This window comes from Phascolarctos cinereus, unplaced genomic scaffold, assembly GCF_003287225.1.
Source record: "Phascolarctos cinereus isolate Bilbo 61053 unplaced genomic scaffold, phaCin_HiC Scaffold_4;HRSCAF=312, whole genome shotgun sequence".
Taxonomy (NCBI): Eukaryota; Metazoa; Chordata; class Mammalia; order Diprotodontia; family Phascolarctidae; genus Phascolarctos; species Phascolarctos cinereus.
In genome coordinates, this window is record NW_027555847.1 from 678,681,091 (window position 1) to 678,691,986 (window position 10,896).

Genomic DNA, 10,896 nt, shown 5'->3' on the forward strand with positions numbered 1-10,896 from the left:
AAGCAGAGATGACAGCTATCCACAGAGATGCACCCAGATACAAAAACTCACAGAGACAGGCATACAACCACAAACACTGCCACAGCCAATACCCAACCATACCAAAAAACACCCACAGAGGCCCTCTGCTCCTACCAGCAGAGGGGGGGAAACCACCCACCCTCCTGAGGTTTATTCCCAAACGAGCTAAACCTCATTTCTAAATCAAGCCTCTAATGGTGAAGCCTGTCTGGTCTGATAATTCAGGCCCCAGTTGGCAGGGGAGAAGGGGTGGGTGAAGGAAGAGGAAGGGGAAAGGGTGGGGTTTGAACTCCACTGCCAGGTCTAACTCCCAGGGCTTCAGGCTGCCCCTTTGAGACTGCGAGAAGCTGTTAGCCTCACAAACAGTGGTGATCAGCAGATTTAGAGCTGGGAGGGGCCCGAGACATCTAGTCCAGCCCCCTCCCTTCATAGATGTGAAAAATTGAGGCCACGAATGGAGAAAGAACCAGCCCAAGGTCATACTGATGATTAGTGTTTGAGATGGGAGGCAAACCCAGGTTTTCTGAACCCCCAAACCTCAGCCATTTCTACTGTCATATTTAATTCCTTTTTTTCCCCCCCCCCGATGAAATTAACCTGGAAGCTTCAAGATCCTCCCTTAGGAGTAAGGTCCTAGTTTGGAAACTGGGCTCTCCTCAGAGGCCTCCTAATGGTCCCTCAGAAAGGGAAGATGGATCTGAGGGAGAATAGCGGAGTCAGACCCCAGCTCCACCAATCCGTCATCAGACTCCTCAGATCTCTGCCTCTCTTCACTCCTTGCCCTCCCCTCTACAAGTCTCTGGTTTGGCTTCTCAGTTCCTCCTCCCTCATTCCCTGCCCCATCCCACCCCCAACTCCTGGAGCCTGAGCCTCATAACTGCAGATGCCCAGGCTCCCAGACTTCCCCCACCTCATCCCTACCCCTAGAATCTTACTCTCCAAATGCCAAATCCTAACCTCTCCATCCCATCCCGCTCTCTTCTGTCCTCAACTCCCACTCCCCTGGACCACTGTCTCTGCCCCCTACCCTGCACCATTTATAGGACCATAGGATTTAGTGCTGGAAGGGACCCACCTAGTCTGTCCTCAGTTTACAGATGAGGAAACTGAGGCCCAGAGAGGCAAAATAACTTGCCCAAGGTTATAGAGCTGGCTGAGTGCCTGAGCTGGGATTAAAACTCAGGTCTCCTGACTCCATATTCACTGCTCTGACTACCACCCCAAATTATTTCTCCTTTTGCTGTCCAGGGGCTCCTATCTTGTCCATCTTCACTCTATGGGGTTCCCTCCTACATAAGCCCCTCTAACCCCTTCAATGCTCCTCCTCCACTCATAAACCTGCCTATGGGTGTGACTGTATGTGTGGATTTGATTCGTTCTGGGTAAGTGTGTGGGTGCCCGTGTGGACGTGGGAGTGTGTGTTTAGAGTGGTGCTTTTGAAACTGTAGAGGAAAGAGATTTTCAAGTTCCCCAAGAGTATTATATTTCTGCTCTTTAAGTTAACACTTTAGGGTCCAAAGGGCTCCCCACCTCCACTTCCCCCTTGAAGCCTCCCTCACCTCCTCCAGAAGAGGGAAATTTCCAGACCTTTCTCTTTCACCACCAAAGGGTGGGGAGGCTTGGCAGACTGAAGCCCCATGCAGTGGGGGGAGAGAGAAGGACACCAGCTCCCCACCCCCCTTGAGTTCACAGTGTCCCAGCCTGGTGCCAGCTGCCAGGATCCAGATGGGCTTGGCCCTCAGGACTGGGGCTGGGGCCAAGACAGGGGGTGGAGTGGGGGCTGAGGCCCCATGGAGCCATGCAAGGCAGCCAGCAGCCCCTCTATGGAGACATCTCTGCTGGTACCCCCTCTCCCAGCCCCACCTCCCATTGATATCAGCCAACCTCTCTTCCCCAGGACCCTGAACAGGGAGACCTGACTTACCCAGAGCAACCAGCTCTTGGTGCTGTGGCAGTGGAGGGCTGGGCAGTGTCTGCTTTCCATGCCAGGCCCTGGGCTCCACCTGGCTAGCCTGAGGGCCCCTCATAGCTCCCACTGAGCATGGCTCTCTCTGTACCTCCCACAGGGCTAGTTTCTATGGTTTCAGTTCCCTTTTCTGGTATAAGCTAAGGAGAGGAGGCCCCCTGGGCCAAGGGTTAAAGCCACTCTCCCAGTACCCCAACCACCGCCCTCCTTTTCCCCTCCGGGTGTGGGGTGGCTCCTCTCACCTCCCACTGGCTGCAACCATAATAATGATGATAATAATAATAACAGTATAATAATAACCAGCTGCCACGATGTTGACTCTGCTTTCATGCTGTCAGCCCAGAGAGTTAGGGGCAGTCCTAAGAGCTCCCTATCACTGGACGCTGAGGATGTTCCTTCACCCCCCCCAAAAAAGGTAGTTGGATATGGGGGAGTGCCTGTCCAGATAGGTTGGGGATTCTTAACTTTTATGTATCATGACCCCCTTTGGTAGTCTGTCTGTTCTGTGGACTCCTCAGAATAATGTTTGTGGCCCATTTTCTTAATGGAAGGAAATGCTAAATTTCAGTCAGAATAAAATGAAAATAAAAATCTAATTTTTTCCCATCGAAGTTCAAGGACCTTTTTAGGGTTTGGAACTCAGGTTAACAACCTCTAAGCTAAGGCACTGAGGGAACAGAGGCCCCGTTGGTACCACACCAGTATCCTGCCCCAGAGATGATGGGGAGGGGGGCGTAAAGCTCCGGATGCTGAAGCCAACAAGGGATTCAGACTTGGGGAAGGCTGGACAGGAGCCCAGGAAGGTGTGTATATTATGTGTGCGTGTGTCTGGGGCGGGGGGAGGGGGGTGCCCAGACGTGGCTGGCCCTGGATAAACTTGAGAACTGCCAGGGGACATCACGCCACTGCGGGTGGGGTGCCCCAAGGGTGACGTTCTGTGGGTGGTGGTGGGGGCGGTCCCAGAGCCAGCCCGAGGAGGGGCTCTGGGGTCCAGCTCCGAGCGACTCCCTTTGTGCCTATAAATAGGGCCTGACGTGCTCTGGGGCCGAGGCCAGCTCCGCTCCAGAAAATACCACGTGACCGTACCCCCTTCTTTTCCTCCCTCCCTCCCCGGGGGGCCCCGCCCCCATGACATCAACCCACAAGGCCGCGCGCTGTTGTGCAGTTTACATAGCGTCTCCGGGACAACCAGAGCTGGGGTGGGGGGAGATGGGGGGGTGGGTCGGAGAGGTTGGAGAGGGAGGCCGCGAGGAAAGGGGGGGGGTTGCCAGCTGCCCTGCCCCCTATGTAAATGAGGGGGGGGTCAGGGGGAGACGTCATCTGCATCCAATGGGGAACGGGCGAAGTGAGCTCATCGTGGCGGGCCGAGGGTATAAGATGCTGGAGCTGGGGGCTGCGCGGGCAACGGCCTCCCGAACCCAGGCACCCGAGAAGGTGGGGGGTAGGCGTAGGCGGGGACAGGGATAAAGATAAGGCTCGCGCGCGCGCGCACGCGCGCGTACCGTGGGGAGGGTCGTCCGCCGCTATCCCCACCGAGCAGCCAGTCCAATTTCGGGGAGGGGTTGCTGCGACTAGAGCGCAGCCGCTTTGAGGGAGCGTGTCTTGGGGTGGGGGAGCTGATCGAGCGATTCCTCCCCCAGCCCCCTCCCCCTCGGGGGGGGAAGCAGCTGCCTGCCCCCTTCCCCGCCCGCTCCCTCCTTCCTCCTCACTTCCTCCGCCCCCGTCCCTCCCCCCCGGGGCCGCTCCTCCTCCCCTCCCGGCCCGCCCCTTTCCCCCTCCTTTCCCTCCTCCCCGGGGCCGCTGCGGGGGAGGAGGTGGAGAATGGAAACACCCTTCTACCATGATGATGTGTTAAGCAGCTTGAGCGGCGGCAGCAGCACCAGCACTAGCGGCGGCGGCGGTGGCGGCGGCGGCTTCGCCTCCTCCGGCCGCCTCTTCCCCCCGGCCGCGTCTCCCTTCGCCGGCGGCGGCGGCGGAAGCATGATGAAGAAGGACGGCCTCACCCTGAACCTCAGCGATCAGGTGGTGGCCACCCTGAAGGCCGCCCCGCCGCCGCCGCCACCCCACGGCGCCCACCACCTGCGCGGGGACGGCGGCGGCGGCAGCGGCGGAGCGAGTGGCGGAGCGGGCGGCGGGGCCGGAGCCTCGGCGGCCACGGAGGGGCTGCTCACGTCGCCGGACCTGGGCCTGCTGAAGCTGGCGTCCCCGGAGCTGGAGCGCCTTATTATCCAGTCCAACGGGCTGGTGACCACGACCCCCACTAGCAGCCAGTTCCTGTACCCCAAGGTGGCGGCCAGCGAGGAGCAAGAGTTCGCCGAGGGCTTCGTCAAGGCCCTGGAGGACCTGCACAAACAGAACCAGCTGAGCGGCGCTGGCGGCGGCGGCGGCGGGGGCGGCGCGGGGCAGGCCGGGGCCGGAGGGCCGACGGGGGCAGCGGGCGGCTGTGCGCCCACGCCAGGCGGGGCGGGCGTGGAGCTGAGCGCGGGGCCCGCGGCCGCCGCGTCCCTGGCGCAGCCCGAGCCGCCCGTCTACGCCAACCTGAGCAGCTACACGGGCTCGGCGAGCGCGCTGGGCGGCACCACGGTCAACTACAGCACGGAGACGGTGCCTTACCCGCCACCCCCTGCTGGCCTGGGACCCGGGCCCGGCCCCGGCCCTCCCCAGCCGCACCCCCGGCTCCAGGCGCTCAAGGACGAGCCACAAATCGTGCCCGATGTGCCCAGCTTCGGGGAGAGCCCGCCGCTGTCACCCATCGACATGGACACCCAGGAGCGCATCAAGGCGGAGCGCAAGCGGCTGCGGAACCGCATCGCAGCCTCCAAGTGCCGCAAGCGGAAGCTGGAGCGGATCTCGCGGCTCGAGGAGAAGGTGAAGAGCCTCAAGAGCCAGAACACGGAGCTGGCGTCCACGGCCAACCTTCTCCGTGAGCAGGTGGCGCAGCTCAAGCAGAAGGTGCTCAGTCACGTCAACAGCGGCTGCCAGCTCCTGCCCCAGCACCAGGTGCCCGCGTACTGAGGGGGGCCGAGAGCCTAAGCTTCCTCGAGGCCCAGGGTGCGGGACGGGGGTCCCGGGGCCACCCACTCCTTTACTGACTGAGTTCGAGAGCCCGGCTCGGGACTGCTTCTCCCTCAGGGCGCATGCTCGGCTGCTTTTCTTCTCCCCCCCGAACCCTCGGGGGCCGGGACGGAGCTCAGGCGTCCCTCTCGGGATTGCTTCTTAGGGCGCGTTCCTGGCCTGGCCGACCCTTCTTTTTTGACCATCCTCTCACCTTCTGGGGCCAGGACCCTTCGACTGACCCCGGGCGCCTGGCTCGGGGCTAGAACTAATCCTTAGGGCTCAAGCTTTACTGGAGGCCCCCATTTTCTAGCAGTCCGCGCGCACACAGCCCCGGGCCCCAGCTGCTCTGACCACCAGCGCTTCACGCTCTCTCCTTGCCGGATCCAGAGTGGCCTCCAGGCGGACTGCAATGGACTTCGGACGGCGTTACTAGGAATGCGAGGAAACGGGATGGGGGGTAGCAAACTTAGGGAGCCTGGACTTAGGGTTGGGGGCTCTAGCTGAGAGGGGCCGTGGCGTGCATCAGGGAGAGACAAGCTCCCAGCCCGGAAGGCCTGAGCGCTGAAGACTGACCCCCTGTCCCTGGGCTCTAGCTGCTGGGGGGCTTCCCTGCCCCCTGTTTACAAGCCCCGTGAGCTGTTTGGGCCGCTACCGTCTAGTCCGTCCGTCTGTCCCTTTTTCTACGCCCCTCTCCCTCACCTTTATCGTGTCCGGTTTGCACAAACCCGAGTCTCCCGCTCCCTTTGTACAAAGTGTAAATGTGACACTTACAGAATTTCAAGCTATTTTTTTTGTTTGAAGTGTTCGAATTGCCCTATTTATGTTTATACTGGGAACAACGTGGTGGGTGGGTTGGTTTTTCTTTTTTAAGAAAAAACCCCACCCCCCCTCCATCCCCCTCCCCCCTTTTGCTATTACTCCACATTCCAGTATGTAATACTGTACTCTGACCTTCTGTTCAGTAAAGTATTGTTACCACGAGCTCAGGCTCCGCCTGCTTCTTCTCTTAGGGGAGGGGCTCCAGGCCCCTCCCCACCGTCTCCCCTCCCCGCCACAGCCCCTATCCCTCTCCCCTCTCCCCTCCCTCCTCCGACCTAGGGGCTCGGAGAGGTCAGGCTGGTGCTGGACCAGCTTTGGTTCTCGCCGGCAAGTCGGAGCCCCGAGATTCTTGGAGCTCAGGATTTATTCAGAGGGCCCCGGGAGGGAGAACTGTACTGGAGTTAGGACATCTGGCTGCAGGCAGGGCGGGGAAAGTACACCCCGCTGACGTAAAGCGCTGGGGGCTGCCGCTTCTAGTGGATCATCCCCCACCCCCCGCCCCTATGGTGGGGGGTGGGGGGGGGAACAGAGGCCCAGGCAAGCCGGCCGGCCTGCGGGGCCTCTGGCAGGCAGCCTGCTGATTGGCAGAACCCTGCACGCAGTTATAGAACCCGGAAACTTGGGGCCAGGACCGCCCAGCCCTCCCGGAGTGTGGGTTTCCTGGGGGGGCCCTGTACTTCAGGGTTGGGGGGTGGGCTGCAGACTCCTTTCTCAAAGGCTGTAGACTCGTGTTCCTGAACAGAGGTTTTAGAAAGGAAGCAAAATTCCACTAGCGCATAGCTATGGTGACGGTTACTTGGCCATCAAATTGTGCTTTGCTGTCACCTAGTAGGGAACATCTCCAAACCCCCCCCCCCATAGCTGCCCCAAGATGATAATAGCTTACATGTGTTTCTCACTTGGGTTTAAAATGAGAGGACCTCACAGCCTTGGAAAAGAGAAAGGAATTTAGAACTGGAAGAAATATTAGAGATAATCTAGTTAAGACCTCTCATTTACATATGGGGAAACTGAGGACTAGAGTAAGGGAATCTATCTGACCAAGGTCATAGAGTTGAGACTTAGCCTAACAACTCATTGAAGAAAATACATGGAAGGCTTCCTTCACACCAACCAGACAAGCCTTTGGGGGATTCTGCTCTCATGAGCCTAGGTACGGCTTCCAGATTGGATCCATCCACACTTCATTCTGCACGTTAGCCCTCCAAAGAAAAATTTTCCCTGGGTTCTAGAGATGTTCTTCTCAGCTTGTTCATCTGTGGACAACAGTGTAATCAAGTATCGCCTCCCATGATTGTTGTGAGGTGGTTGTTTCACTCGACACATAGTAGGCACTATATAACACCCGGCACATAGTAGGCACTATATAAATGATGCATAGGTAACAAATATATAGCATATATCGGGAGTATTTATGAAGTGAATGCAAGGTAGCTCTGGGAACAGAGAGCACTCAAAGCAAGGCTTCATGGAGAAGATGGCACTAGAAAAAATCAGCTTCCAAGAAGCAGAAGGGAAGGAGAAAATCATTGACAGCTTAGGGGGCCCCACAGGGCAAAGGTGTTCAAAGCACTCCTATGACATACACATCCGTCATGGGAGAGGGATAGACAGTGGAAAGATTAGACTCATCTCTCTTATTAGGAAAATGTTTCAGAGAGGTTGAATGGACCTGCCCAGGGTCACACGGTTACTAAGTGTGGGAGTCATGAATAGAAGCCAGGATTGCTAACTTTCTAGTCTTCGCTTATGCTGTCCAGGGGCCCAGATCCCTAGGGAGTGACTGGCTTGATTAATGCTAAATCTAACTCCTTAAAATTATTAAGTGTTCATTCAGCAATACTCATGAGTTTGTTTATTCATTCAGCAAACACTGAATGCTCACATCTATTGTGTGCTGGAACACGCTGAAGGCTATTTAAAAATGGGTACTATCTGGCCCCTGTCCTAGTTTAGCTTATAGTCTAGAATGGTAATAACACTGGCTAATATTTATATAGCTTTTTAACATCTGCAATGCCCTTGATATTCCCTCATTTGATCATTCCAACCCTGTGAAGTAGGTGCTATTATTAATCCCAACTTTCTGACGAGGGAATGGAAGATGAGAGATGTTAAGTGAATTGCCCAGTGTCAAATAATAAATGTCAGAGATGGGCTTGGAATTCAGGTGTTCCTGACTCCGAGTTCAGAACTCTTTCTACTATGCCGTTTCAATCAGTCAGCAAGTTTTATCAAGCTCCTACTATGTGCCTGGTTCTGGTGATACAAAGATAGAAATGAGCTCAAGGATAGAACCATGTCATACCGTCACAAGAATGTCCCCTTTGGAAGGATTCTGCCTTGGGTTACATAGCTAGGAGCTGGGAGAGTTTCATAGTAGTAGGGCCAGGACTCAAACACAGTTCTGCCGACTCTTATTCCTGTATCTCTTCTATTACACAAGACTCTCTCAATCTCTTTAATCTGATTAATCTATTCTGTTGGGAGGAGATTGAGCCGGGCAGATGCCCGCTGGAGGTTTGAAGCTGTCATGGGGGTTACTGAAGACAGACTGTGGGAAGGAAACATGGTAGTATATAGAAGACTTGGGGCCAGAAAGAATAGAGTCCATGTATTCTGACCCTAGACATTTACTAGCTGTATGAGCCTGGATAAGTTACTTAAGCCTACCTCAGTTTCTTCATATGCAAAATGGGGATAATAATAGCATCTACCTCATAGGGTTGTTGTGAGGGTCCAGTGAGATAATGCATGGGAAATGCTTTGTAAACCTTGAATGACTCTGAATGTGAAAAGAATGTAAGCTATGATTCTTTCTTCATTATCATCCTTGACTAGGTGATTTAGAGGTTATAGGAAAGGCTCACCCCCTCACTGCCACACCCCAAGTCTCTTCTCCACTGGCTAAGCCCTGCAATTGTCGTCTGGGGCTTTCCCTGTGATGTGCTATCTTGGGGTGGTGGGAAGAGAGGTAGGAGATGTATGCATAGCCACTTTGAAGCTTAATCTGCATCATTCACATTTTTCTCCACCACTTTCTTATGTCTAGACAATCAACAAAAGAATAAATCAAAACTTGATTTACATGTAGTGCTTTCTCATTTTGGATGTATAAATGCTAACACTAAATATGTAACAATGGGTTCAGCTGATTCAAACTGACTCCAAACATACCTCCATCTTTCCCCACATCCAGATCAGGCTGAAAATTCATCCCAAGATGAGAGCTACTGGTAAAACAATAACCTCTCATGTAATTGAGGTGGCTAAATGTGGTGCTGGGTGGAAGATGTGCATTTCAATCCGATTATGGACATTAACTAGCTGTGTGACTCCGGGCAGGTCACTTAATTCTCAGCCTTAGTTTCCTCTCCTATAAAATGAGGAAGTTGGACTCAGTCTCTAAGGTTTCTTCCAGTTATAAATCTATGATCCTGCAAATATTCGGTAGAGTTTGCAAAGCACTAGATGGCTTATGGGATGGTTTATGGGGTTGTGTACCAGAAGGGACCTTAGGGTTCCAATTCATTCATTTAAGAGGGGAGAAAAGTAAGGGCCAGACAGAGATAGTGATTTATCCAAGGTCACACAGGGAATCAATGGCAGAACCACAGCAGAACGTTGGGCTCCAGCTGGGAGGCAATGTCCCATGGGCATTCACCCCAGGCCTACCTGACCCCAGGCTGGTAGTATAAATCCAATCCCCACTCTGTCTCCATGACTCTCTCCATCATGGGAGTGATGGTGCTGGAGGGAGTGGCCAAACAGGTTGCTGGTGGTCCTAGGTAGGAATGAATGCATCATCGAAAGGGTCCATCATAGGAGCAGAAGTATCTCCAGGGTGAGAGGGGGCTGTTGGATAGAAGGTAGCAAAGTTTGGTGAATCAGGAACAGAGCTGAGAGAGAAGGCACTCCTCATAACATTGGGAGATAACTAGATAATAATAAGGGTTATTATCCCCATTTTGCAGGTCAGGAAACAGGCTCAGAGGTGAAGGGACTTGCCCATCTCATGGGTGACTCCCCCCTCCATCACCTTAGCACCATCTCATGAATTAACGCTGGAGCTCCCCCTACCGACAGAGCGAAGGAGGCATGAGAAGGAGTAGAATAGAAACCTGACCTAGGAAGAAAAGAAAGGAAATCCCAGCGCTAGAGTTCTTAGGGTAGACCTTACAGACCATCCCAGGGGTGGGGAACCTGCAGCCTCTAGGCCACATATGACCCTCTAGGTCCTCAAGTGCGGCCCTTTGATGGAATCCAAACTTCACAGAACAAATCCCTAAAAGGATTTGATCCTGATCTAGCCCAGTCTCCCTCATTTTATATGTGGGGAAACCGAGGCCCAGAGAACAGAAGGGACTTGCCCAGGATAACACAGGCAAATGAGTAGCAGAGCCTGCATCTGAACTCAAGTCATTTCCAAATACTAACGTGTTATTGCCTCACTGTGTCACTCAGGCTATATGTCCTTTCCTCTCCTTGGCTTCAGTTTTCCCATCTGTAAAATGAAGTGGTGGGACCAAATGTTCTCCAAGTTCCATTGCACTTCTAGCCTGTGATCCTCTGGTTTCTGAGTTGGCACTGGCAGTGCCCTTGGCCCACCTGAAATAGAAGAGACTAAAGCCCTAGGCAGTACCGAAGAACAGGCAGGCCCTCCCCTGCTCTAGTCACAGTGGGAATTGGCACAACATTACCTCTCACTTGTCCAAAGCCACAGGGAAAACTGGAAGATGGGGGGAGGGAGGTGTGGAGAGCGACTTCTGTGCCAGCACCAGTGTAATCGGTACTCAGGGCCAGGGAAGTGACTCAGAGCTGGACCTTTGCCATCTCCACCCAGCCCCAGCTCTCACTGGTCCCTGGGCTCAACCTTGGTGTGGGGGGAGACAGAAGAGGCCTAGAGAGGGCTCCAATTCTCCACCCTTGCAGATGGCTGAACTCACAGGGAACTAGCTCTGCAGAGCCCAGCCCAGCCCAGCTCAGCCCAGCCCTAAGGTCTCTGACATGCACTGGTTGTATAACCAGGGACA

The 10,896-nt window shown here is 54.8% G+C and overlaps 1 protein-coding gene across 1 annotated transcript; it reads left to right on the forward strand.

Moving 5' to 3' along the window:
• The first annotated feature begins 3,376 nt into the window (after positions 1-3,376).
• JUND (JunD proto-oncogene, AP-1 transcription factor subunit) lies at positions 3,377-6,025 on the forward strand. Its single transcript, XM_021009007.2, has one exon. It carries the CDS (start codon positions 3,809-3,811, stop codon positions 5,000-5,002), a length of 1,194 nt encoding a protein of 397 aa, XP_020864666.1. The 5' UTR covers positions 3,377-3,808; the 3' UTR covers positions 5,003-6,025.
• The last annotated feature ends 4,871 nt before the right edge of the window (positions 6,026-10,896 follow it).

What these genes read in the sequence shown, in the direction of transcription:
- JUND (XM_021009007.2), top strand. Translation starts at nt 3,809, where the DNA reads ATGGAAACACCCTTCTACCATGATGATGTGTTAAGCAGCTTGAGCGGC.